Source organism: Equus przewalskii, chromosome 11 (genome assembly GCF_037783145.1).
Source record: "Equus przewalskii isolate Varuska chromosome 11, EquPr2, whole genome shotgun sequence".
NCBI lineage: Eukaryota > Metazoa > Chordata > Mammalia > Perissodactyla > Equidae > Equus > Equus przewalskii.
This window is the reverse complement of record NC_091841.1, coordinates 15,757,362-15,785,305: the sequence shown is the minus strand read 5'-3', so window position 1 is coordinate 15,785,305 and position 27,944 is coordinate 15,757,362. Positions and strand designations below refer to the sequence as shown.

At 47.2% G+C, this 27,944-nt stretch overlaps 1 protein-coding gene and 1 pseudogene across 3 annotated transcripts; one reads left to right on the top strand and one right to left on the bottom strand.

Moving 5' to 3' along the window:
- The first annotated feature begins 50 nt into the window (after positions 1–50).
- On the top strand, positions 51–27,516 carry LOC139074606 (olfactory receptor 5D16-like; annotated as a pseudogene).
- LOC139074338 (ral guanine nucleotide dissociation stimulator-like) lies at positions 4,043–11,517 on the bottom strand. Of its 3 annotated transcripts, none has more exons than XR_011523852.1 (6): positions 11,230–11,517; positions 10,000–10,110; positions 8,877–9,070; positions 8,501–8,561; positions 7,175–7,555; positions 4,043–4,303 (listed from the first exon to the last, which is right to left on the bottom strand). XR_011523852.1 is itself a non-coding variant. In XM_070563889.1 (6 exons), the coding sequence occupies exons 1-5, from the start codon at positions 11,365–11,367 to the stop codon at positions 7,385–7,387; spliced, it is 675 nt and encodes a 224-aa protein (XP_070419990.1). In that variant the 5' UTR covers positions 11,368–11,517; the 3' UTR covers positions 4,043–4,303; positions 7,362–7,384. The 3 variants fall into 3 exon arrangements, 2 of the variants coding, with proteins under 2 accessions (XP_070419990.1, XP_070419988.1); XM_070563889.1 differs by having other exon boundaries at positions 7,362–7,555; XM_070563887.1 differs by lacking the exon at positions 8,501–8,561 and having other exon boundaries at positions 7,362–7,555.
- Positions 27,517–27,944: the final 428 nt, after the last annotated feature.

Sequence of the window (27,944 nt, the reverse complement as noted above, 5' to 3'; positions counted from 1 at the left end):
CATAATGTATTATTTCCAAGACTGACTTTCAGATCTTACCATCAGGAAACATGTTTCTGGCAGAGATAAATATAACTGATGGCGTCATACTTACTCTCTTTGGCTTCTCATAGACTACCCGGCACTGCAAATTCTCCTCTTCTTGGTATTTCTGGCCATTTACAGCTTCAGTGTGATAGGGAATCTTGGAATGATTGTGATCATCAAAATTAACACTAACTACACACCCCCGTGTACTTTTTTCTCAGCCACCTCTATGTGGATTTCTACTATTCTTCTATCATTGTTCCCACAATGCTCTGAAGCTACTTGCAGAAGACAAAGTATTCCATTTTCAAGATGTATGGTGCAATCCTTTTTCTTTGCACATTTGTAGTGACTAAATCAATTCTATTTGCTGTGATGCCCAATGACCGCTTTGTGGCCTATTGCAACCCTCTGCTCTACACAGTTGCTGTGTCACAGCAACTCTGTGCCATGCTACTAGTTGTAGCATGTGCATGGGGAGCAGCACGTTCTTTGCTACTCACATGTTCTGCTATTAAACTGTCTTTTCAGGGTTTCAATATAATCAATCACTTCTTCTGTGAGCTGTCCTCCCTGATTTCCCTCTCTATCTCTGATTGTTAGCTCAATCAGTTGTTTCTGTTCATTGTTGCCACATTTTTTGTGTTTTTTTTATTAAGGTTATGAAAGTTAACATCCTTGTGAAATTACAGTTGTACATCATTATTAGTCATGGTGTAGGTACACCACTTCACCCCTATTGCCCTCCCCCCACCCCCCTTTCCCCTGGCAACCACCGATCAATTCTCTTTGTCTCTATGTTAGCTACCACCTATGAGGGGAGTCATACAGAGTTCATCTTTCTCTGTCTGGCTTATTTCACTCAACATAATACCCTCAAGGTCTATCCATTTTGTTGTGAATGGGACGATTTTGTCCTTTTTTTGGCTGAGTAGTATTCCATTGAATATATCTTCCACATCTTCTTTATCCAATCATCAGTTGCTGGGCACTTAGGATGGTTCCATGACTTGGCTATTGTGAATAATGCTGTGATGAACATAGGGGTGCATGGAACTTTTGGAATTGCTGATTTCAGGTTCTTAGGGTAGATACCCAGTAGTGGGATGGCTGGGTCATAAGGTATTTCTATTCTTAAATTTTTGAGGAATCTCCATACTGTTTTCCATAGTGGCTGTACCAGTTTGCATTCCCACGAACAGTGTATGAGGGTTCCCTTTTCTCCACAGCCTCTCCAACATTTGTCACTCTTGGTTTTGGATATTTTTGCCATTCTAACAGGTGTAAGGTGATATCTTAGTGTAGTTTTGATTTGCATTTCCCTGATGATTAGTGATGATGAGCATCTTTTCATGTGTCTATTGGCCATCCGTATATCTTCTTTGGAGAAATATCTGTTCATGCCCCCTGCCCATTTTGTAATTGGGTTGTTTATTTTTTATTATTGAGTTGTGTGAGTTCTTTGTATATTATGGAGATTAACCCATTGTCGGATAAATAACTTGTGAATATTTTTTCCCAATTAGTGGGCTGTTTTTTTGTTTCAATCCTGTTTTCCCTTGCCTTGAAGAAGCTCTTTAGTCTGATGAAGTCCCATTTGTTTATTCTTTCTATTTGTTTCCCTCATGTGAGGGGTTGTGGTGTCCAAAAAGATTCTTTTGAAGCTGATGTCAAAGAGTGTACTGCCGATATTCTCTTCTAGAAGACTTATTGTTTCAGGCCTAATCTTTAGGTCTTTGCTCCATTTTGAGTTTATTTTAGTAAATGGTGAAAAAGACTGGTTGATTTTCATTCTTTTACATGTGGCTGTCCAGTTTTCCCAGCACCATTTGCTGAAGAGACTTTCTTTCCTCCATTGTAGGCCCTCAGCTCCTTTGTCAAAGATTAGCTGTCCATAGATGTGTGGTTTTATCTCTTGGTTTTCAATTCTGTTCCGTTGATCTGTGCATCTGTTTTTGTACCAGTACCATGCTGTTTTGATTACTGTAGCTTTGTAGTATGTTTTGAAGTCAGGGATTGTGATGCCTCCAGCTTTGTTCTTCTTTCTCAGGATTGCTTTAGCAAATCGGGGTCTTTTGTTGCCCCATATGAATTTTAGCATTCTTTGTTCAATTTCTGTAAAGAATGACATTGGAATTCTGATTGGGATAGCATTGAATCTGTAGATTGCTTTAGGTAGTACGGACATTTTAACTATGTTTATTCTTCCAGTCCATGTGAATGGAATGTCTTTCTATCTCTTTATGTTGTCGTTGATTTCTTTCAAGAAGGTCTTGTAGTTTTCATTGTATAGATCTTTCACTTCTTTGGTTAAATTTCTCCCAAGGTATTTTATTCTGTTTGTTGCGATCATGAATGGGATTGAGTTCTTGAGATCTTTTTCTGTTAGTTCATTGTTAGCATACAGAAATGATACTGATTTATGTATGTTGATTTTATACCCTGCAACTTTGCTGTAGTTGCTGATTGTTTCTAATAGTTTTTCTATGGATTCTTTGGGGTTTTCTATATATAAGATCATGTCATCTGCAAACAGTGAAGGTTTTACTTTTTCGTTGCCTATTTGGATTCCTTTTATTTCTTTTTCCTGCCGAATTGCTTTGGCCAAAACCTCCACTACTATGTTGAATAGTAGTGGTGAAAGTGGGCACCGTTGTCTTGTTTCTGTTCTGAGAGGGATGGGTTTCAGTTTTTGTCCATTGAGTATGATGTTGGCTGTTGGTTTGTCATATATGGCCTTTATTATGTTGAGGTACTTTCCTTCTATATCTATTTTATTGAGTGTTTTTATCATAAATGGATGTTGGATCTTGTTGAATACTTTCTCTGCATCTATTGAGGTGATCATGTGGTTTTTGTTTCTCATTTTGTTAAGCAAGCCTAGACATCGGAAATGGCAGCCAAGCCACCAAATGGGTGTATCAGTTGTTGGCAGAACATCTGCTTCTAGGGCTCTGTTCTACAAAAACAGATGTACATTCCAGTACAATTATGGAGTGAACAATTGGAGCTGGTGCAGTCCTTCAAAGCCGGGGCTGCTTGGTAGAAGGTGATGTGTGGCCACTGAGAACTCTAAGGGGACAGGACTGAGTGTCCCTGTTCCTCTGTGGGACATCAGGTCCAAGGATAGGAAAGCCCTGGGCTCCTGCCCACCAAACCCACTCACACTGCTTAACACACACACCTATATACGTGCAGGCACATGGGTCCTCAAAAGTCATTGCCCTGTAGAGCGAAGAGTGAAAAGATGGATGGCACTTGTTGTGGGCACTTATTTCCCAGTCGGAGGAGTGGACCCTCTTTCCTTACTCACATTAAAACATTATTTTACTAAATGAAAAACAATTGTCAATCCAAATTCTGAAAAACTTAGATAAGGTATTTTATTCCTTAAGATATTTGTAATCAATCTAAGCGTGTAATATGCGATAATCATATTTTGTAATTTGCTCATTGCATAACCTGATCCGTGGCCCATCCAGGAAGGGAAACGATGTGAAAGGTGTCTCCCGGCCTCACACATTCCCCTCTTGGTTTCCAGCTCTCGTGTCACCCTTTAAATGTGGTGCCTATCCCCAGCTAAAGACAATAGTCAACATGGGGGCTTCATTTTTCATACATAAGCTTTGATGGAGCAGGAATTTTTCTCCCTAATAAAAACTGTTTTCTTGAATTTAAAAAGTGATTAATCATACTCCTCAGATATTACTTAGCCACACACAAAAGGCCACATCTTGGATGCATCCGCTCAGCTGAACAGCCCATCAGAGGTAAGTCCATAGAGTCAGAAAGCTCAGCGGGCCCCAGGGATGGGGTGGGAGGGAGGAGGACTGAGAGGCGAACAGGGAGAGGCCTTCCATTCCAAGACAGTGTTCTTGAATGAGGTCAGGATGACGGTCGGGCAACACTGTGAGCGTCCTCCTGGCCAGGGAAATGGACATTTGGAAAGGATCCAGGAATGACATCCTGTTGAAGTGAACATCACAAGAAAAATTAAAGGCAAGCATTAAGCATGTGCAAGACAAAACAGAACTTTAATGAACTGTCAGTAAAGGGGAAGGGGCGGAAATCAGTGGTGGGACCACGGTGCAGGGGCTGAGGCTCGTTGCTGGGAGGACGTGAATGGTCTTTCCATTGCTTGAAGTGCAATCCAGGCTGAGACTCGAGGCGGCTGCGGTGCTGGACGTCGATCTGTGGCTCTGAGGTGTGGTGGGCACTAGAGTTGGAGAAGGGGGGCGATGTTCATCTGGGTTGGGATCTTTCTCAGGAGCTGGTGCTGCAGATCCAAGAAGAGAAAACCACATCCACATGACAAGGCACATGTGTGTGGTGACGGATTGTAATTAGTCTTTGGTTGGGGGACCTGCTGTAATCTACACAGAAATCGAAATATATAAGGCTGTACACTTGATATTTATGTAAGGTTATAAAGTACTGTCACTGCAATCAAGAATTAACATGGGTGGGGGATTCTTCCAAGATGGCGCCCTGAGTAGTCCTCTTTGTCTCTCGCCCTTCGAGTCTACAATTATTTGGACACTTATCGCTTGACAAAGGATATCCAGACAGCATCTCAGGACGTCTGAGACACCCACGCGACTATACATCGGAAGGCGGACGGACTTTCCTCCGGGAGGATGTGGAAATAGGTGAAAACTCTCCGACCCCGACGGGCAGCCTAGTACCCGCAAGCGGCTTTCTTCCAACGGACGCCCCCAGAGGATCCACACACATCTAGGGCAGGAGCGAGAACACAACAGAGGAGCGACGGTGGAAACAGGTGACCAGAACCCTACTTAAACCCCCCGCAATTACTCCTAAACGCAGAGGGAAACTTTGGAGTTGCACACCTGAGCCCGCGGGGAGAGTCTCTCCCCGCCATTGGCGGGGAGACCCGGCCTGGTGCTCGGGGCGCCCGGAGGGTCCCAGAGAGAGACACGGTGGGCACGGAGGTCTCCCAGCTGCCGTTGCCCGCCCCGTGGGACTAGGGATTGCCGGAGATCTCGGAGATGACCGGGGCGGGGATCTTTCAAAGGCGGGTCCGGCGACCCGGTGGGGAAGCGCCGGAGCTCCGCCAGGCAGCAGACAAAACTCTCTGTCTGCCGGTAGCAGAGGGGCCACGCTGACAGTTCAGAGCTCCCGGCAGAGGCCCGGACAGAAGCCCAGAGGGCGGGCGACCCCCAGCTGCCGTTGCCCGCCCCGTGGGACTAGGGATTGCCGGAGATCTCGGAGAGGACCGGGGCGGGGGGAATTTTCAAAGGCCGGATCGGCGACCCGGAGGGGAAGTGCCGGAGCTCCCCCAGGCAGCAGACAAAATTCTCTGTCTGTCGGTAGCAGAGGGGCCACGCTGAGCACTCAGGGCTCCCGGCAGAAGCCCGGACAGAAGCCCAGAGGGCGGGGCGACCCCCAGCTGCCGTTGCCCGCCCCGTGGGACTAGGGATTGCCGAAGATCTCGGAGAGGACCGGGGCGGGGGAACTTTCAAAGGCGGGTCCGGCGATCCGGTGGAGAAGCGCCGGAGCTCCGCCCGGGCAGCAGACAAAACTCTCTGTCTGCCGGTAGCAGAGGGGCCACGCTGAGCATTCAGAGCTCCCGGCAGAGGCCCGGACAGAAGCCCAGAGGGCGGGGCGACCCCCAGCTGCCGTTGCCCGCCCCGTGGGACTAGGGATTGCCGGAGATCTCGGAGAGGACCGGGCGGGATCTTTCAAAGGCGGGTCCGGCGACCCGGTGGGGAAGCGCCGGAGCTCCGCCAGGCAGCAGACAAAACTCTCTGTCTGCCGGTAGCAGAGGGGCCACGCTGAGCATTCAGAGCTCCCTCTTTGGCAGAGGCCCGGACAGAAGCCCAGAGGGCGGGGCGACCCCCAGCTGCCGTTGCCCGCCCCGTGGGACTAGGGATTGCCGGAGATCTCGGAGAGGACCGGGGCGGGGGAATTTTCAAAGGCCGGATCGGCGACCCGGAGGGGAAGTGCCGGAGCTCCCCCAGGCAGCAGACAAAACTCTCTGTCTGTCGGTAGCAGAGGGGCCACGCTGAGCACTCAGGGCTCCCGGCAGAAGCCCGGACAGAAGCCCAGAGGGCGGGGCGACCCCCAGCTGCCGTTGCCCGCCCCGTGGGACTAGGGATTGCCGGAGATCTCGGAGAGGACCGGGGCGGGGGAACTTTCAAAGGCGGGTCCGGCGATCCGGTGGAGAAGCGCCGGAGCTCCGCCCGGGCAGCAGACAAAACTCTCTGTCTGCCGGTAGCAGAGGGGCCACGCTGAGCATTCAGAGCTCCCGGCAGAGGCCCGGAGAGAAGCCCAGAGGGCGGGGCGACCCCCAGCTGCCGTTGCCCACCAGGTGAGGCTAGGGATTGCCGGAGATCTCGGAGAGGACTGGGGCTGGAGAGAGTTCCAGAGACCCAGCTTAGTAGCCTAGGGGCGTCCTACAGGCTCACAGAAGCCTTAGGGAAAGCCTCTGCACAGCACCAGTAGAAGGCACCCAGCCGCCAGCCACAAGGCTGGAAGACCCCAGGCAAAAGCAGCATAGCTAGGTGTACTAACCACAGACTGTAGAAGATGCCAATAGCTCTCCTGCGACCCATAGAGGACAAGTGAGATTTGGTGGGTGCTCAGTACCCAGCGAGCAAATAAAAGTGATCCCACCCCTGGCCGCTGGAAAAGCCCAGAGCACCGTTGCAGACCCAAGGAAGAGAGCGCATCTAGGTGGGCAACAACAGTAGGCACCTGCAGCCTGAAGCCCCCCGTGACGGCCCCCACGGCAGAGGAGGGAATCCAAAGGGCCACTGTGGCTACGAGAAGTGGCCCAGGGCCCAGTTAGCAACTACGGACAGGGTTCCTGGTTGGTGAAGTATAAACAGCTGCTCCCCCCACCGCAGCAGCTGAAACAAGTGAAGGTAGCAACTAAAAATTCTATCCCCTCTATGCGGAGGCACAAATCAACATCATCAAGCAATATGAAAGAATACATCAAATCTCCAGAACAGAAAGAATTAACATGGGTGAATGGTGAAAAAAAAAGATACCCCAAAGTAACCATGCCACACACACACATACACACACAGACACAGACACACACACACAGAGACAAACACACACAGGGAAACCAAACGTGACTGTCTTTCCATGTTCCTCCCACGGAAGGGAAACCGCTCACCAATCAGGGAGACTCAGTACACGAACCACCCTCCAGAAGGTCTCCCGTATCTGGAGTCCGTGGGAATTGTGATGGGAGCCAGCTCATTGCTCCCAGCCTAACCCCAGCCTCTGAAGGCTCTGTGCTGAGTGGCCCGGCCACATTGCCTCCACACACGCCCGTGTCACACAGCCCGTGTCCTGCTCACCCTGACTCTCTGCCTCGCTGGGCTCAGGGTGCAGCAACTGTGAAAGCAGAAGGCGAGCTTGATGCTCCACCTGCGAGCCTGGCATGCTGAACGCAAGGAAGGCCAATACCCTTCTCAAGCTCGGAAAGTCTGGGGGCTGGAAAAAGTCCTGGGGATAGGATTCCATCCACATGCTGAGAATGAAGGCCAAGGCCCTGAGGAGAGACAGGTGGGCAGCGGAGTCAGAGAACTGGGCTCTCCTTCCACACTGCCCTCCCAGGGTACCTCCGTGGGGCTGGTGTTCAGTGCCTCCTGCTCCTGCCCAGCCAGGGGCCAGTCTCACTTTCCGCGTGCGTGCGACCTGGCCAGTTTGGCAGAACAGGTCGCGTCTCCAAGGAGAGGCTGGGATAACACCTTGGGAAGTGAGAACACTCGGTCCCTGGTGTGCATCCCCTGCCCATCCTTTTCCTCAGGGAAGCCTGACACAGTCCTTGAGTGTCTCCTGGCACATCCCACTGGGATGCCAGTCCAGGAGGGAAGGGCATGGGGCCATCTGCTCTGTTCTTGCACACATTGGTTCACAGTAGGGTGCAGTGAATATCTGGCCGATGAGGGAACAATGGCCTTTGTCTCCCGCCCATGCTTCCTACTGCCCTCCAAACACCTCAGCCTTTAGCTCCTGTGCCTCTGTGCTGCCTGATTCACTAGGTGACCCATGTGGGTGACCTTCCCCTCCTGCTAGGGGCTGACACGGAGGGTGTCATTTGGCCCCTGAGCATGGAGTGGGCTCGCTGGGACGCAGCGAGGAGCCCCCACCGTGGAGGTTCTATGGATATGAGTGAGCAGGATGCTCAGACACCTCCTGTTCTGTGTCCCAGGATGAGGAGTGGAGGCGGGACTGGGATGGGGATTGGATGCATCTGGGTGCTGTAGGAGCATCCTCCACTCCCCCCTGGGCTCCCACAGCACCCACAGCCCCCTCAGAGCTCTCCTGGACTGCTGTCTTCTCTTCTTTGAGAAGCCATCAGAACTCTGCCAGCCCGAAGGAATCACAAGATGTTGGGATGGTGGGTGCTGCCAGCAACCCGATCACAGGCCCCACACCTCCCTTACAGTGTGGAGAGGGGAGGCCCTCCCACTTGATCCAGTGCCCCACTCACTTTTTCCAGAACCCGGGGTGCGCGCTGGCCGTTCACTCTACAAAAGAGGATGAATGTGTAACTAGAGGAGACAGGAGGGCATCACATTGACTGTACTGGATGGCAGCTGCCTGAGGAGTCTTTTGTGACTGTCTGACTCCTACCTAGCACGGAGCCCTGGAGGGCCGATCCAGCTGACCATTCATAGGGCTCAGCTTCTCCAAAGGGCCATCCAGGCAGGAGCTCATTGAGTCCCTACAAGAGCCCTTGTGCTGTTTCTTGTTCTCCCCATTATTCAGAGGAGCAAACTGAGGCTCAGAGAGGTACGCGGACCTCCCCAAGACTCCCAGCATGCAGGTAGCTGGAGCCCAGAGTCCTGGGAGGGCAGGGCACTCACCTATTAAAGTACTCATCTAGCACCTCTTGTGTGGTGGCCACATCTGTGTATGTCAACAGGAAGCTGTGGATAAAAGTGGTGTCGCACAGCAGGAAGGCGGGCACAAGGTGAGCCACCAGACGCTCGAGTGGAGTGTTGTGAACCGTCCACAGCCGGGGAAAAACGATCTCTGTCCACTGTGGATGTGTCAGAGCCTGGGGTGGCACAGAGGAGAGGCTCAGCATCAGAGACAGCATCCTGGGCACCAGGAGGTTTGGGGCTGGCCGTCAGAGCAATGCCGGAAGCTCCCAGTGACTTCTAGCAAGAGGTGGGACAGGAGTGTCCAGAGTAGGAAACACTTCTGGTCTTGTGGGTAGAATCGGACAGGGGAATGAACGAACGTGTTAGTATCAGTACCAGTAGCAGATCAAGGTGTTAGCGGAGAATTGACAGCACCTGTGTGTGTTAAGAGCCTCAGCCCTGGGGTTTCTGACAGAAGAGCCCATTGCAGAGAGGAGAAGACGGGGGCTTTCCCTGCGGTGGGATGGATTGGGACAGGAGGACAGGTAGCACGTTCAGTGCAGCACTGATGAAAAGACAACATGAGGTCCCACAGCAGTGAAGGGCTGAATCAGTCTCGTCCACGGTCTGCCATCCAAAATGTAGTGCAGCTCAGTGAGGCCCCGGCCCCTGACCTGGAGGGGCCATGGGAACGTGTTCCTCAGGAGGGCAAAAGACAGAGCAACACATATGTCCCAAGAGCCACACATCCTTTTGGGAAAAGCATCCTTGTCCATCATGAGGCTGTGTGAGACATGGAGAAAGTGTGGAAGGATTGTGAGGTCATCATGGACACTTGGGGATGGGGTGAAAGAGGAAAATGTGTAGAAAAAGTGAAATGATCCCCTTGACCAAACATGAGGTGAAATGGGAGAAAAATCTTTTTCTGGGATCGTAGAGTTATGGTGACAGTGACTTTGAATGTGGCCAAGACAGGAGCTGGGCAGTGCGGGCAGGTTGGGGTCTGAGATGGGGAGACAGATTCCTTCTGGAGCAGGACTGGTACCAGGGCCTTATAGGACCTAGGGTTGTCTTTGGTGTCCTGGGGCCCTGGGTTCTGGGTGTGCTGAGCACCTGCACTCACCCAGGACCAGCGCTGGCTTGTGTTGGCCGGGTGCCGCATCATCCCTTCCTGTATAGTCAGGGAGAGGAAGGACTGATGTGTCTTGTCCTTTCCGACCTCCTGAGGAACAACCTGTAAAGACAGTGCCCGGCAGCCAGGCAGGAAGCCTCAGAGCACTGGCTGACTGACTTCGGGGGCACTCACACCTCGGTGACTCTCTCCACTCCAGACCCACATAGACAGATGGCCAACAGGCGCATGAAAAGATGTTCAATCTCACCACTTCTTAGGGAAGTTGAAATCAAAACTACCACAAAGATCACTACAGTCATCAGAACTGCTCTAATGAACAAGACAGGACAAAACATGTGTTGCAGAGGATGTGGAGACCAGGGACCCTGCCTACCCTGCTGGTTGGAGTGCATACCCATGCAGCCAGTATGAAAAACAGGATGGAGATTCCTCTGAAAATTGTCAAGAATGGAACTATCGTATGACCCAGCTATTCCACCACAGGGTATGTGTTCAAGAATGTGAAAACACGAATGGGTAAAGATGTCAGCATGCCTGTGTAACTTGCAGCATATTTGACAATAGCCAAGACTTGGAAGCAACCTAGTTACCCATGAGGAAAATGTGGCATATATACACCGTGCAATACTACTCAGTCATCCGAAAGGAGGAGATCTGGCCTTCTGTGACAGCATGGATGGGCGTGGAGGGTATTATGCTAAGTGAAATAATTCAGGGGGAGAAAGTCCAATAGCCTTGTGACTACTCTCATAAATCAGGGATGACGGCAGCAAACAATCACAGGAGATAGGCTTTGGATTGGGGGTTCCAGAGAGGAAGTGGGGAGGAGGAGGGTGACAGGGGTGATTAGGCACATGTGTGTGGTGATGGATTGTCATTAGTCGTTATGTGGTGAACACGATGTCATCTACACAGAGAACGGCACAGTCACCTCAACCCCTGAAACTACGTAATGCTATAAACGAAGGTGACTCCCATCAGAAAAAGAATTGAAGGAAACTTGGCCCAGTTAAGAGGCAACTTGGGACTCCCTTTCCATGGTGCCAGCCCTGTCCTGGGATGTGAAGATGGCAGCAGCACCAGGTGATCAGCTGTACACCCAGCAGTTCGCGCCAAGTGAGGATCCCCCCCACGGAAGGGAGAGGGTGGGGGCTGTTCAGTGGGGGCTCACAGAGGTGGCCTGAGCTGGATAGCCCGATGTAGGCCCCCTCGTGTTACCTTTGATGACCTCCTGGCAAACGGCCATAGGTGTGGCGTATGAGAGGTGAGCCACCCTTTAAAATGAGTAAAAAGGTTATGGCTCCAGGTCTTCTGGGGACCATAGACGTGATAAGGCAGGATACAGCAGGAAAACATCTTTCCATAGCAGCTGTCTCCAGCCAAGTGAGCTGAGTGTGAGGATCTGGGTGCCTGTTTACAGGAGGCCCCTGCACTGTGGGCATTGTTGTGGAAAAGGTTACATCATTGCCTGGAAACCATGGTGATCTGAGCCACCTCCTCTCATACCACCCATGCAAGCAGTCCTCTGGGGCAGGGCAGTGCTCACCCCCTTTTCCATGCAGAATCACATGTGTCCCCAGGATCCCCAAACCACCTGTCTCCACAGGCCTCCGAGAAGGTTTGGGTGCAGCCAGGGTCCCAGCTTTGAGACAAACGCAGACACAAGTACTCCTTCCCTGTTTCTAATCCTGGAGAAGCCATGGTGCCTTGTGGGGCCATTCTGCCTCCAGTCTGCATGGGGGGGATTATCCTAGCCCATAGTTCTTGGAGATGCCCTCAGGCCTGAGTGGGAAAATACCTGTGAAATTGGACGAGCGGTGTCCCATGTAGGGAATGCCTCTAACTGCTTTTTTCTTCCTCTCCTCTCCTCCCCTGTGTCTGCCTCTCTGAGCCCACCCCATAGTCCGCCCTTCCATCTAAGGTCTCTGTGTGTACGTGTGTGTCACGGCTCACGTCCTGGATGCCCAGGAGGAAACAGGTTCCACAGAGGAAGGGATGGGCAAGAGCTTCCCAAGAACTGACGGTTTCTGTTGTCCACAGCAAAGCCTATGGAAGGGTTCGAGTCTTGCCCTAGAATATCAGAATACTTCCTTCTGCTTGGACTCTTGTCTGTCATGTGCCGTGGGCCAGTGCTTACCTGTTTATGGGCCTCAGTTTCCCAATTCTCCAGTGTGGGATTGAGTTCAGAAGTGCATAAGCATGAGCTCAGCAAGGTGGCCCCTGCTCCCTCCACCCTAGGCATGACATGGATGGGGAACACTCAAGTGTTCGCCTGCCCTGGGCTCATCCTCAGGCAGAAACTTGCCAAATGCACGACCAGGCTGCCGACTTCTCAGTCTCAGCCCCCTGCCCTCTCCATTTCTGACTGCAGTTACAGCAGCACGGCCTTTTCAGAGCCCCCTGAGGAAGCCTGGGAGAGCCAGGGCCCCATCCTTGAGGATACAGAGCTGGGTTCTCACCTGCTCCACCTTGAACTAGACTGTGATTCTGCCCAGGGCATTGAGCCTGTGAGGTCTTCTCCTTCTCCCTCAATGGCCTCCTGTGATCCCCTCCTGCTTGGACTTACACATGCTACTGGGTTCCACTCCCCTTGAGTGTGGCCTGAAGTTCGTGATTCCCTTCTACTCCGTGGAACAGGGCAGAGTGATGCGAAGCCAGTTCTGAGACTGGGTCCCAAACAGTCCAGGGGTCTTCCTCCCTGCTCACTCTCAGCTGTTCTCTCTCTCTCTGATCCCTCACTCTGGGGAACAGGCCTGTGTGTTCTGGGTTGTGCTCTAGAGAGGCTGCTGAGACCTGGCCCTGAAGGAGACCCACCGACAGAGGGGCACTCAGGCCTCCAGTCACAAGGGGTCCCTCCAGGACCCAGAGTGCACTCAGAGGGGGAGGGAAGCAGATCCTGCCTCAGTTCAGAGCACAGCCTGACTCCCTGAGAGCATCTGGCAGAGGCTCCCAGCTGAGCACTGCTGGATTCCTGGTCCAGTGCCACTGTCACATAATCAACGTTCGTTGGTTAAGCCCGTAAAGATGGGGAAAGGTTGTCACACAGCAATAACGATAGCTGCCTAACACTGTTGCCCTGCCCCTGGCCCTGGTCTTGCCCTCCTCTCTCCTCCCTCCTCCTTGACTCTGCTGCCAAGCTCCTGCTAGCCACGCTGCCCTTCTCTCTAACCTCCTCTCTGGCCAACCTCACTTGTGCCTCCAAGAGTCTGCACTGCTGGGCGTTCCTACAGGCTACGGAGCCCTGGATTGAGGCAGGGCTGGCTCCTTGTCATGCTGCTGCAAATATGAATGTCACCTCGTGGCAGCCCTTCCAGGCCCCTCTCCTTCTGGACCCGGCACTCCATAGCAGCATGGGCTTGTTTTCCTGGTGGCATCTGCTCCTTTCATTCCTGTGGTTTTCATTTCCTGGTTTTGGCCAGCTTCCCTTCCAGAGATCTTTATCTGGGGGCACGAGCTTGTCGGGTCTTTTCAGCAGCAGCACTCTTGAGTGCTCGGGGCACAGGTGTGGAATGAAGATCCATCCCACCACTGACCGGCTCTGTCCTTAGAGCCAAATAGACTTCCATCATTTGGAATGTGCTAGGTGGATCACAACTAAAGTTAGTCCTGTGACTGAGACTTTTGGTGGCATGTGATGAGTTATTGAAACACGGCCCAAATTACAGGAGCATAGCACTATTTTCCCAGATACCAGTGCATGGTGGGTGTTCCGACTGGAGGGACCACAATCTTTCACATGGCCTTCAGGAACCCATCGTTCTTCCATTGTGTGCCTTCTCCCTCCCTAGGACATGATCCTCATCTGCATCCATCAGCATGATTGGAAAGAACAGAACGAAATTCACGCAGGAGGATGTTATCAGCCTGGGTCCAGAACTGCACCAGTCAGTTCCTTTTCTCTTCCCTCGGCAAAGAAGTGGTCATCAGCCACCACGGAGGCTGGACCACGGAGGAGCAGCCCCGTGCCCGAAGAAAGTGAGGATGGATTTTGATGGACAGTTGAAGTTCTCTGCAACAATGAGTCGCCTGTCTAGATTTGTTGTGTGTTTTGAATCTTTGTTGAGGTTTTCCCATATGTCAGGCACTGTGCAAAGAGTTGGTGGCAGAAGTGGCGGAGAGGCATTCTGCCTTGGAGAAGTGGCTCCCAATATAGAGGGGGAGATGAGTTTTGGTGTCAATGCCTGCCACCCAAAGTGCAAAGGAGAAAGTGAAAGTGCTCGAGAAGCTCCGTGAAGCACTCTAAAGATTGGAAGCTGTCTAGAGCTGCGATCAATTGAACTCCACTTCCATAATATCATCCAGAGATGTTTGATAGAGGAAGATGATGACAGGGACAATGGAAGCAGCTAGTTATGTACGAGACATGATAAGGAACACTAGGCAGCCATTGAAATCATCCCCTCAAACATTGGAAAGGGCAGGGAGAATTAGTCCATGTTCAGTGCAAAGTGACTGCGCCGGTTAGGGTGATCCTGTCTTTAGAATAACTCTGTAAATTTGGATTCAAGTATAAATATTTTGAGTATATAAATATGAGGAGAGTGGAGGGCAAGACGAGGGCCAGGCCAGGGCAACAGTGTTAGGCAGCTTTCTGCTTTATAAAATGTTCTGTTGTTCGTGTCATGAAAGGATTTCCTCAATACATTTTGTGTACTGTATGAGCCGTGGAAACGCGGCTCACCCTTTTTCCTCCGCCATTCCCTACAAGCACCGTCGTAGTCTCTGCCTCTGTGAGTTTGATTGTTTTAGATAGCCCTCAGAAGTGGAACCATGTGCATTCTTTGTCCCTCTGTCACTGTCTTCTTCCATTAACATGATGTCATCTGGATCCATCCACGTCGTGTCCTATGGCAGAATTTCCTTCTTTACAAGGGCGAAATAATATTGCCTTGTGTCGGTGTTGCAATCCAATGTACACATCAGGATAGATGCAGAGAGGGCTGATGGCCACTCTGAGTTTATTATAACCAGTGTTTCAATATATACATAGCTTACATCTGTTAAACATACACAGGTGTTCTGTGCATACGTAATTAGCGAATGCCAAGAATTCTTAGTGATTTCTCAAGGAGCCCTCCCTCAGCCTCTGTTTTGATATTATCATGTTATTGCTGTGCTCCTATATTTTATCTCAGAGCATGCAAGGCCTCCTAGGCAATTGCTCTCCTGCCTGATATCATGTCTCCATCTCTGCCCCTGGGCGACTGGTGGCTGGCTTATGTTGCCTCCCCCTGGGGGTCTTACCCATCATCGGCTAACTGGCCTTCTCACCTCCGGGTCACAGTTTGTTGGCAAGCCTTTTCCAGTGATTATTAACCCTTCTTACATCAGGGGTGGCTACAGCTTGTAAGTGTATGCCACAGTTTCTGTACCCCTTCATCCGTGGACAGACACTTAGGTCGTTTCTACAGCTTGGCTCTTGTGAATGACACTGCCAAGAACATGGGAGTGCCTGTGTCCCTTCAGGTTCCTGCTTGGAATTTGGAGGATATATACCTAAGAATGGAACTAGTGGAGTGTATGTGATTTCCAGGTTGAATCCTTTGGGGGAAGCTCCATAGAGTTTCCTATAGCAGCTGCACAATGTTACCTTTAGCACGACAGGATACACCAGGGTTCCAAAAACGTCTTCACATGCTCACCAACACTATCTTTTGCATGAGTGTGTGATGAGAGCCGTGGTAACAGGTGTGACGTGACATCTCATTTTGATTTGCACTTGTTTATGGTGGGTGATGGATGTTCAACATCTTTTCCTAGACTTTGGCCACTGACCTGTCTTCTTTGGAGAATCCTCTGTTCAAGTTGCTTTGCCCATTTTTCAGTGAGGTAAATTTATTTCATCGGGTTTTGGGTCAATGAGTTTCACAATCCACAGTTTCACCTTAGCAGAAATGTGACTTTGGAGATGCCAGTTTATCTCTGGAAGTGGCCTTTTTTCCTTCTCTAAAGAATTTATGTCATCTTGAGTATTTTCATGGGCACATAACATTGTCTAAGCTTGTGGAGTACAATGTGATACTGTAGGATACATCAATACTGGGAATCATTTCTGTAATAAAGATAGGTAACACTTCCATTACCTCAGAGGGTAAAAACTGTGTGTGTGTGTGTGTGTGTGTGTGTGTGTAGTGAAACCGCTGTGGCACTGTCCCAGCCCATGGCAGCCCTTCTGCGTGGTCCCCCTCTCTCCGGCCTTGCTTGTTCTCTGTCCAGAGGAGCTCCTCTCCCTCCCTCCAGGGAAGGCCCTGTTTCCTCTCTGTGATGACCTGTGGTCTCTGACTGGGGGGGCTCCATCCTGTGTCAGAGAAGAGAGAGATTGCTGCCCATGACCTGCCCCACAGCCTCCAAGGAAGTGGACCCCGCATAAGCTGACTTGGAACTAGGGGAGCTCCCCACTCCCCTCTCCCCTCCTTTGGACTGTTTAGCAGGAAGCAGAGTCCCCTCCCTTGCACATACTGAATGTGAGGGACCCCAAGGTGGGCTGTCACGGCAGGGGGACAGGGCGTTGCTGGTGGAGGAGGCTGAGGGGTGTTTCTCGGGCTCTGCCCAGGGCTAAAGGCCATCAGGCTCTCCCCAGCCCGCAGCTCCAGCAGACCCTGTTCTGCTTCCTAAAGGTCTCCTTTGCTCACACAAGGTCAAGTGGTGTTGGTGATGCAACTCAAAGCTTTATCTGGATGGACACCTTCAAGGGCACGTCGCTGTGTCCCTCACCTGCCCATAGAGGTCTCTTCCTGAGAAAGGGGACCAGACGGGGGGAGATTGGTGCAGAAAGGAGTGGCCTGGCCTACAGTCTCCTTTGGCTTGGTAGCAGGGCCTGGCTGCCCTACCTAGAAGCTGAATCATGGAGGATGTGTGCTGGGCTGGCTGAGGGGCCCTGGGCCGGGGTGTGTCGTGGGAAGGGGCTTGGCAGACAAGTGTTCCAGGACTTGGGGCAGAAGATGCTGTATGGGGGTGATACCTGAGGGAGAGTGTTGGGCTGGCCCTTCTAGGCTCCATGGGCCACTCCCAGAGGCCCTGATGGCCTGACTCCTGTCTTGTCAGCCTCCCCCTTCAGGTGCCGCCTCCAATGTCTCTGAGTTGGCCTTCCAAACAAGCCTCAAACGTGGGAGCTGGACCCATGGCCATGGGTTTAAGTTCCTGCCATCCGCTCTGTGGCCCAGGGTTCAGATTCTGGGCATGGACGTTGCACCGCTCATTACGCCATGTTGACTCCGTGTCCCACATGCCCCAACTAGAAGGACTCACAATTAAAAACTATACAGCTATGTCTTGGGGGGATTTGGGGAGAATTAACAAGGACTCAAACTCGATAAAGCAAGCGTAGATCTCAGAAATAGCAGCCAAACCCTGAAATGAGTATATCCATTGTGTGGCAGAATGTCTGCTTTTAGGGCTCTGTTGTACAAAAACAGAGATGCATTGACGCACATGGACCTTTCAGTATGGTTATGGGAGTGAACATATGGAGATGGCCCAATCCTTCAAAGCTGGGGCTGCTTAGTAGAAGGTGATGTGTGGCCACTGAGAAGGCACAAGGGGACAGGACTGAGTGTCCCTGTTTCCCTGTGGGACATCAGGTCCTAGGATAGAAAAGCCTGGGCTCCTGCCCACCAAACCCACTCACACTGCTTAACACACACACCTAAACACATGCTCGCACATGGGTCCTCAAAGATCATTGCCCTGTAGAGCGAAGATTGGAAAGTATGGACTGCACTTGTTGTGGGCAATTATGTACCAGTCGGAGGAGTGGACCCTCTTTCCTTACTGACATTAAAACATTATTTTACAAAATGAAAAAGAAATCATCAATCCAAATCCTGAGAAACGTAGAGAAGGTATTTTATTCATTAAGATAGTTGTAACCAATCAAAGCATGTAATATGTGGTAAACATGTTCTGTAATTTGCACGTTGCATAAATTCAACCGTGGCCCATCCAGGAAGGAAAACGATGTGAAAGGTGTCTCCCGGCCCCGCACATTCCCCTCTTGGTTTCCATCTCTCATTTCCCACTTTAAACGTGGTGCCTATCCCTAGATAAAGAGAATATTCAATATGGGGCTTCATCTTTCATACATCACCTTTGATGGAGCAGGGATTTTTCTCCCTAATAAAAACTGTATTTTTAATTTAAAATGTACTTAAATGACTCCTCTGATAATACGTAGCCAGACACAAAAGGCCACGCCTTGGATGCGTCCGCTCACCTGAACAGCCCAGCAGAGGTAGGTCCATAGAGCCAGAAAGCTCAGCGGGCCCCAGGGACTGGGTGGGAGGGAGGAGGACTGAGAGAAGAACAGGAGAGGCCTCCCCTTCCACGACAGTGTTCTTGAATGAGGTCAGGATGACGGTCGGGCAACACTGTGAGCGTCCTCCTGGCCAGGGAAATGGACGTTTGTTTTATTTATTAAGATTAGGATAGTTCACAACCTTGTGAAATTTCAGTTGTACATTATTTTTAGTCCAGTGTTGCAGGCATCACTTCACCCTTTGTGCCCTCTCCCCACCTCCCCTTTGCCCTGGTAACCACCGATCAGTTCTCCTTGTCTATATGTTAACTTCCACCTATGAGTGGAGTCATACAGAGTTCATCTTTCTCTGTCTGGCTTATTTCACTTAACATAATACCCTCAAGGTTCATCCATGTTGTTGTGAATGGGACAATTTTGTACTTTTTATGGCTGAGTAGTATTCTGTTGCATATACATACCATATTGTCTTTATCCAATCATCAGTTGCTGGGCACTTAGGTTGCTTCCATGTCTTGTCTATTGTAAATAATGCTGCACTGAACATAGGGGTGCATGGGACTTTTGGAATTGCTTATTTCACGTTCTTTGGATGGATACCCGGTAGTGGGATGGCTGGGTCATAAGGTATTTCTATTTTTAAGTTTTTGAGAAATCTCCATACTGTTTTCCATAGTGGCTGCACCAGTTTGCATTCCCACCAACAATGTATGAGGGTTGCTTTTTCTCCACAACCTCTCCACCATTTTTCACTCTTGGTTTTGGATATTTTTGCCATTCTAACTGGTGTAAGGTGATATCTTAGTGTAGTTTTGATTTGCATTTCCCTGATGATTAGTGATGATGAGGATCTTTTCATGTGTCTATTGGCCATCCGAATATCTTCTTTAGAGAAATGTCTGTTCATGTCTCCTGCCCATTTTTTGATGGGGTTGTTTGATTTTTTTGTTGTTGAGCTGTGTGAGTTCTTTGTATATTATGGAGATTAACTCTTTGTCGGATAAGTAACTTATAAATATTTTTTCCCAATTAGTGGGCTGTTTTTTTTGTTTCCATCCTGTTTTCCCTTGCCTTGAAGAAGCTCTTTAAGTCTGATGAAGTCCCATTGTTTATTCTTTCTATTATTTCCCACGTCTGAGGAGTTATGGTGTCCAGAAATTCTTTTGAAACTGATGTCAAAGAGTGTACTGCCTATATTCTCTTCTAGCAGACTTATTGGTTTCAGGCCTAATCTTTAGGTTTTTGATCCATTTTGAGTTTATTTTGGTGAATGGTGAAAAATAATGGTCAATTTTCTTTCTTTTACATGCGGCCGTCCAGTTTTCCGAGCACCGTTTATTGAAGAGACTTTCTTTTATCCGTTGTAGGCCCTCAGCACCTTTGTTGAAGATTAGCTGTCCATAGATGTGTGGTTTTATTTCTGGGCTTTCAATTCTGTTCCATTGTTCTGTGCACCTGTTTTTATACCAGTACCATGCTGTTTTGATTACTGTAGCTTTGTAGTATGATTTAAAGTCAGGGATTGTGATGCCTCCGGCTTTGTTCTTCTTACTCAGGATTGCTTTAGCAAATCGGGGTCTTTTGTTGCCCCATATGAATTTTAGGATTCTTTGTTCAATTTCTGTAAAGAATGTCATTGGGATTCTGATTGGGATAGCGTTGATTCTGTAGATTGCTTTAGGTAATATGGACATTTTAACTATTTATTCTTCCAATCCATGTGGATGGAATGTCTTTCCATCTCTTGATGTCATCATCAATTTCTTTCAAGAAAGTCTTGTAGTTTTCGTTATATAGATCTTTCACTTCCTTGGTTAAATTTATGCCAAGGTATTTTATTCTTTTTGTTGCGATTGTGAATGGGATTGAGTTCTTGAATTCTTTTTCTGTTAGTTCATTGTTAGCATATAGAAATGCTACTGATTTATGTATGCTGATTTTATACCCTGCAACTTTGCTGCAGCTGTTGATTGTTTCTAATAGTTTTCCTATGGATTCTTTGGGGTTTTCTATGTATACGATCACATCGTCTGCAAACAGCGAGAGTTTTACTTCTTCATTGCCTATTTGGATTCCTTTTATTTCTTTTTTCTGCCAAATTGCTGTGGCCAACACCGCCAGTACTATGTTGAAAAAGAGTGGTGAAAGTGGACACCCTTGTCTTGTTCCTGCTCTCAGAGGGATGGCTTTCAGTTTTTGTCCCTTAAGTATGATGTTGGCTGTGGGTTTGTCATATATGGCCTTTATTATGTTGAGGTAGTTTCCTTCTATACCCATTTTATTGAGGGTTTTTATCATAAATGGATGTTGGATCTAGTCAAATGCTTTCTCTGCATCTATTGAGATGATCATGTGGTTTTTCTTTCTCATTTTGTTAACGTAGTGTATCACATTGATTGACTTATGTATCCTTGTGCATCCCTGTGTCCCTGGTATAAATCCCACTTGATCATGGTGTATAATCTTTTTGATATATTGCGGTATTCGGTTTGACAAAATTTTGTTGAGGATATTTGCGTCTTTGTTCATCAGTGATATTGGCCTGTAGTTTTCCTTCTTTGTGTTGTCCTTGTCATGTTTGGGGATCAGGGTGATTTTGACTTCATAGAATGTATTAGGGAGTGCTCCATCTTCCTCTATTTTCTGGAATAGTTTGAGAAGGATAGGTATTAAATCTTCTTTGAATGTTTGGTAGAATTCTCCAGAGAAGCCATCTGGTCCTGGACTCTTATTTTAGGGGAGGTTTTTGATTAGTCTCTATTTCTTTACTTGTGATTTGTCTATTCATATTCTCTATTTCTTCCTGATTCAGTTTGGGGAGGTTGTATGAGTCTAGGAATTTGTCCATTTCTTCTAGGTTGTTCAATTTGTTGGCATATAGCTTTTCATAGTATTCTCTCATGATCCTTTGTATTTCTTTGGTATCTGTTGTGATTTCTCCTCTCTCATTCCTAATTTTATTTATTTGAGACTTCTCTCTTTTCTTTTTAGTGAGTCTGGCTTAGGGTTTGTCGATTTTGTTAATTTTTTCAAATAACCAACTTTGGTTTCATTGATCCTTTCTACTGTCTTTTTTGTTTCAATATAATTTATGTCTGCTCTAATTTTTATTATTTCCCTCCTTCTACTGGCTTTGGGCTTTGTTTGTTCTTCTTTTTCTAATTCCGTTAGGTGTCGTTTGAGGTTGTTTATGTAAGATTTTTCTTGCTTATTGAGGTGAGCCTGTATTGCAATGAATTTCCCTCTTAGGACTGCCTTTGCTGCATCCCAAACTATTTGGTACGGCGCTTTTTCATTTTCATTTGTCTCCTGATAATATTTCTTTATCTTTTCTTCTTTAATTTCTTCAATAATCCATTGTTTGTTCAATAGCATGTTGTTTAGTCTCCACATTTTTGGCCCTTTCCCAGCTTTATTCTTGTAGTTGATTTCTAGTTTCATAGCATTATGATCAGAAAACATGCTTGATATTATTTAACCCTCTTGAACTTATTGATGCTTGCTTTGTTTCCCAAGATATGGTGTATCCTTGAGAATGTTCCATGTGCACTTGAGCAGAAGGTGTAACCTGCTGTTTTGGATGAAGTGTCCTATATATATGTATTTGGTCCACCTGATCTAATTTTTCATTTAATTCTATAATTTCCTTTTTGATTTTCTGTCTGGATCATCTGTCCATTGGTGTTAATGGGGTGTTGAGGTCCCCAACTATTATTGTATTGCTGTTGATGTTTCCTTTTAGTTTTGTTAATAGTTTCTTTACGAATTTTGGTGTTCCTGTGTTAGGTGCATATATATTTATAAGTGTTATGTCATCTTGGTAGAGCATCCCTTTTATCATTATATACTGCCTCTCTTTGTCTTTCTTTATCTGCTTTGCTTTGAAGTCTACTTTGTCTGATATAAGTATGGCAACACCTGCTTTCTTTTGTTCATTATTAGCTTGGAGTATTGTCTTCCATCCTTTCACTCTGAGTCTGTGTTTGTCTTTGGGGCTGAGATGTGTTTCCTGGAGGCAGCACATTGTTGGATCTTGTTCTTTGATCCATCCTACCACTCTGTGCCTTTGATTGGAGAGTTCAATACATTCATGTTTAGAGTGATTATTGAAATGTGGGGGCCTACTGTTGCCATTTTATCACTTGTTTTCTGCTTCTTTTGCATTTTGTCCTGATGGAGAGCTGTTACTTTGTATTATTGTCCTTCTGCTTATCTCCTTTGTTCTGGATTTTGTAACCCCTTTCCTTTTTTTGACTTTTCAGGAATGAGGTTCTTCCTGAGCATTTCTTGAAGAGGACGTTTTGTGGTGATGAACTCCCTTAACTTTTGTTTATCTGGGAAAGTTTTATTTCTCCATCCTATTTGAAGGATATTTTTGCTGTGTAGAGTATTCTTGGCTGCAGGTTTTTGTTCTTCAGGCTTTTGAACATTTCATTCCAATCTCTTCTAGCCTGTAAGGTCTCTCCTGAGAAGTCTGCTGATAGCCTTATGGGGTTTCCTTTGCAAGTTATTTTCTTCCATCTGACTGCCCTTAGTATTTTCTCTTTGTCATTGACTTTTGCTACTATATGCCTTGGGGTTGGTCTTCTTGCGTTAATAAAGTTTGGAGACCTATTGGCTTCTGTCACATGGAGTTCCATCTCTCTTCCCAAGTTTGGAAAGTTCTCAGCTATTATTTCTTTGAATAGGCCTTCTGCCCCCTTCTCCTTCTCTTCTCCTTCTGGTATACCTATAATCCTTGTGTTGCATCTCCTAATTGAGTTGGATAATTCTCAGAGAGTTTCTTCATTTCTTTTTAGTCTTAGTTCTCTCTCCTCTGTCTGCAGCATTTCTATGTTCCTATCCTCCAAATTGCTAATTCTGTCCTCAATATTATCGACCCTACTGTTCAGAGAGTCCAGATTTTTCTTAATCTCCTCCATTGTGTTCTTCATCTCCAATATTTCTAATTGCTTCTTCTTTATAGTGTCAAGCTCTTTTGTGACATAGCTCCTGAACTCATTGAGTTGTCTGTCTGAATTCTCTTTTAACTTGTTGAGTTTTTTAATAATGGGAGTTTTTAAATCATCGTCATTTAGGTTCTAGATTTCATTGTCTTTGGGACTGTTTTCTGGGTGCTTATCATTTTCCTTCTGTTCTGGAGATTTAGTATATTTTTTCATGCTACTTGATGGTGTGGATTTGTGCCTCTGCATAGAGATAGAGTTTAGTTGATGCTTCAACTTGTTGCGACTGGTGTGGGGGGCAGTTGTTTAGACTGCACCAACCAGGAATCCTGTCAGCTGTTACTGACTGTACCTGGACCACTCCTCTTAGTCACAGTGACCCTGTGGGGTCCCTCGTCAGCTGTGGGGGCAATCACAAGGGGGCCTCAGGCTGCTGGTGCCTACTGTGGCAGCCCACTTAGACACACTCCCTCCTTGTAGTCTGCAGTGCTGTTGTGGGCTTTCCCAGCAACCAGGAGCAGGATCATCTATAATCACCACTTTGTCCCTAACACAGCCCACAAGATCACACTTGTCCACTATAGTTTCCAGCAAGCTATGGGTATCTTCTGCAGTCTGTCATTAGCTCACCTAGCTGTGCTACTTTTGCCCCAGGGCCTTCCCGCCTTGTGATTGCCAGTTGGGACCTCTCCACTAGTGCTGTGGAGAGGCTTTCGCTGAGACTGCTGTAGGAACCTGGAGTTCCCCCCTGAGCTATGTACCCATTTCACCGTAGCTCCACTCTGCCCCACTCCACTCTCACAGGATCTCTGGGAGCCCCCTGCCTTGTCTGGGACACGGCCAGAGTCCATGGGCCTGGCAGTGGCTTGTAAGCTGCTGTCTTGTGGGGAATTCTGCTCTAGGGAGCTTCCTGGTGTTCCGTATGCTGGGTGGCGCCTCTCTACCAATGGTGAGCAGAGGCCCTCCCTGCTGTGGGGGTGTGTGACCCTGGAGCAACCCCCCGGGCTGCAGAGTCGGGTGTTGGAGCTCCACACAGTCCCCAAGCATGTCCATGGTAAGTCCGGGCACCCCCTGCACTGACCCATGTGCCGGAGACTGTGGGCCCAGCAGCAGCTGGCAGTCTGGTGCAGTGCCAGGGCATCTGCCCGCTGGGAGCTTCCCTTTGTTCTGGATTCTGGGCAGAGCCTCCCTGCTAATGGTGAGCAGAGGCTTTCCCTGCCAGGGAGGTGTGGGACCCTGGAGCCTCCTGCCAGGCCACAGAACCGGGCACTGGAGCTCCAACCATGTCCCCAAGCACATCCATGGGAAGTCCAGGCACCCCCTGCACTGACCCATGTGCCAGAGACCGTGAGCCCAGCAGCAGCTTGTGGTCTGGTGCTGTGCCGGGGAATCCACCTGCCAGGAACTTCTCTTTATTCTGGATTCTGGGCAGGGCCTCCCTGCTAATGGCTAGCAGAGGCCTTCCCTGCCAGTGGGTGGGGGACCCTGGGGATTCCCCCTGGGCTTAGGTGTAATTGCGGGGGGCTTGAGTAGGGCTGTTGTCACCTGTTTCCACCATCGCTCCGTTGGTGAGTGTACACTCCTACCCTTGGTGTCTGGCAATGCTATGGGGGAGTCCGCTGGAAGAGAGCCTCCTCCAGGAACTAGGCTGTCCAGGGGTTGGCATCAGAGAGTTTCACCTATTTCCACCTCCTCCCAGTGGGAAGTCCGTCTGCCTTCCGATGTATAGTAGCATGAGACTCTTAGGCATCTTGAGATGCTATCTGGATATCCTTAGGTTGGCTCCCGCCTGGCCAGCTGAGAAGCTCTGCTGCTCCCAAAGGTGGCTTTTTTCCTCTCTGGCTGGAGTTACTGCCTCTTCTGCTTTCGTCAGGACTGTCCCTTGTTGTGGGGGTTATTTTTATCCAGTTTTCAGTTTTCAATCCAGGGTGATTCTTCCTAAAATTGTTGTAACCTGGTTGTGTTGTGGGAGGAGGTGAGGTCAATGTCTGCTCACAGCGCCATCTTGATGAGAACTCCATTGTTCCCACTTTTAACGAGGTGAGCACACTGCTCATCATTCACACATCTTATGTGTTCATTGTTGTCACCACCCTAAAGATGCATCCAGCTGGTGGGCACCACAAAGTCTTCTCCACCTGTGCCTGACACCTGACCACCATCACTATCTTTTGTGGCACAATTCTCTTCATCTACTGTGTGCCCAACTCCAAAATCTCCAGGCACACAGTCAAATTGGCCTCCGTGTTTTACACAGTGCTGATACCCATGTTGAATCCTCTGATCTACAGTTTGAGAGATAAAGATGTCAGGGATGCAGTCAGCAAAATATTGAAAACAAACTTTTTTCATATTGGATGCATATATTTATTCATTCATAAAGTAAATATTTACTTCAGTTTTTGCAGAATACCTTTCCAATTTTTGAATAAACTGTCCATCGAGTTGATTTTCAAAAATAACTTTAGATTTTCAAAGAGAAATAATATGAGATTTAAGTTAGAGAGATTATATCTGGCTCTGATTTTATAAGCCATAGAAGATCAATTATTCTGACTTTGTCTTTATTTGCAAAAATGACATAATATGATATACTTCATAAATTGGTGTGTGGAACAAAAGAAAAGGTAGACAATATATCTGGTAGATTGTGCTTGCAGTAAATTCTGGTTCTGTTATCCTTTCCTCTCTGGTAACTGATAGATTGTAGATACTAAAGAAAAAAAAATTATATATTTTAAATTAGTGAAATGGATGACAAAAAAATACTGCCTCATTTTCAAGAACCTCACAATCCAGGGTTGTTAGTAAGTATCACAATAGAGTTGCTAGGCGGAGAGAGAGAGCAAAATCATTTGTGGCTATCAGAGGGATTGCTTCATAATTGTGTGCTTCTTTTTCTTGGCCTTGAATGATAGGCTAGTTTTTAAGAGAAAAAGAGGGGAAAGACAGTAAGTTTTACTCAGGAGTTAAAAGTGTGAACCATGTTTAAGAAATGAATATATATAATCGAGTGAATGACTCAGCAAATATTTTGGGCTACTATTTTATGCTATACGCATACAAAGTATCTTGTTAGGTGCACAAAGGAATGAATATTTGCATAAATTACAGCCATTTCTAAATTATCTCAGAAAAGAGTTCCCGTATATAGGATGAAAGGATTTACAAGAAGTCCAGGAATATCAGCTTGCTTCTTCAAATAAAAACAAAAAAGAAAATATAGGGGCCAGCCAGGTGGCGCAGCTGTTATGTTCACATGTTCTGCTTCAGCGGCCCAGGGTTCGCTGGTTCAGATCCTGGGTGCAGACATGGCACCGCTTGGCACACTGTGCTGTGGCAGGCGTCCTACATACAAAGTAGAGGAAGATGGGCACGGATGTTAGCTCAGGGCCAGTCTTCCTCAGTGAAATGAGGAGGATGGGCAGCAGATGTTAGCTCAGGGCTGATCTTCCTCAAAAAAAAAAAAAGAAAATATATTTATCCTCTATGTTTTATGCTTCCTTTCTATCACTGACCAATCAGTGTAAGTATGTCACCAATTCATATGACACTTGACTCAGGGTGAATATCAATTTTCTTCATCAGGACTCTAGGCAGTCTTCATATAATAATTGAATGGATTTGTTGTAAGTGCTGAGAGCTATTTGCTTTCCTTGGACTTGAATGTTGCTTTAAATTGACTCTAATATTTTATTGTAATCTAAACCAAAAAAAATCAAGCCTATATTACCGTATATATGAAGGAGGATTAATCTTTCCCTTAACAATTGAGATATTTATTATAAGATGCCCTCATAGGCAGAGGTATCTGATTTGGAAACTTTGTAATATATCAATCTTTTCTTTTGTCCCTTCTATCATCAAGTTTTCTTGAATTATTTATATGTATTTCCCCTTTTATACTATTTGTGTCTGAATCAAATTCTAAATTTAGTCACCAAAATATTGAGAGAACAAATTTTAGCTGCTTTTGTGAAGGTAAAACTGAGCAACAATTTCATATTGGTTCAATGAAAATATTTAAAATGGTTGTATGGTTTTAAACTTAAAACGATAAATTAATATCACCTTTTTTTCTGGGTAATATTTGGATACATAATGACACCAACATTGTTTTATATATTCACAAATGTAATATTGTTTTCTCCACATTGTCATTTAGTTGATTTTTAACTGTACTAGAACAATCGTAGCTAAGTAGCAGAAAAGTTATATTGGCCATGATTGGAATCAGTGATGAATAATTCATTTTCAGAGAATAAATCTTCATGTTTCTTTTCTATCTAGTCAAAGGATGACTAAATTTTTCTGAAACCAGAGACAGAATCTCCGTATTTTTTATTCTGAGGAAATGGAGACACATATTCTTTAAGTGCTCTGATCATTGTTTTAAAATAATAGGTGACAAAATCAAAACGATAATTTGAGACTTCAACCCTACAGGTCTTGACACTTCATTAAATACAGATATAAAGTTTCATGTTCTTTCCTTTTCTAATTTTAGCATTCAAATTACCTTTGGTAACTTCTATAGCTGCTATAGAGCATGATTTTTATTAGTGCTATTCAATCTTTATTAACTCATGTGCTTCTTAAGTAAATTAATTTAAAAATCTCTATAGCTGTTAGGATTTTAAAAATAACATTGTAAATTTAATTGAAAAAGACAAATCTAATATCCAATGCCTATCATAGCTATCTCATGTTCATAATAATTAGATTCAAAATAT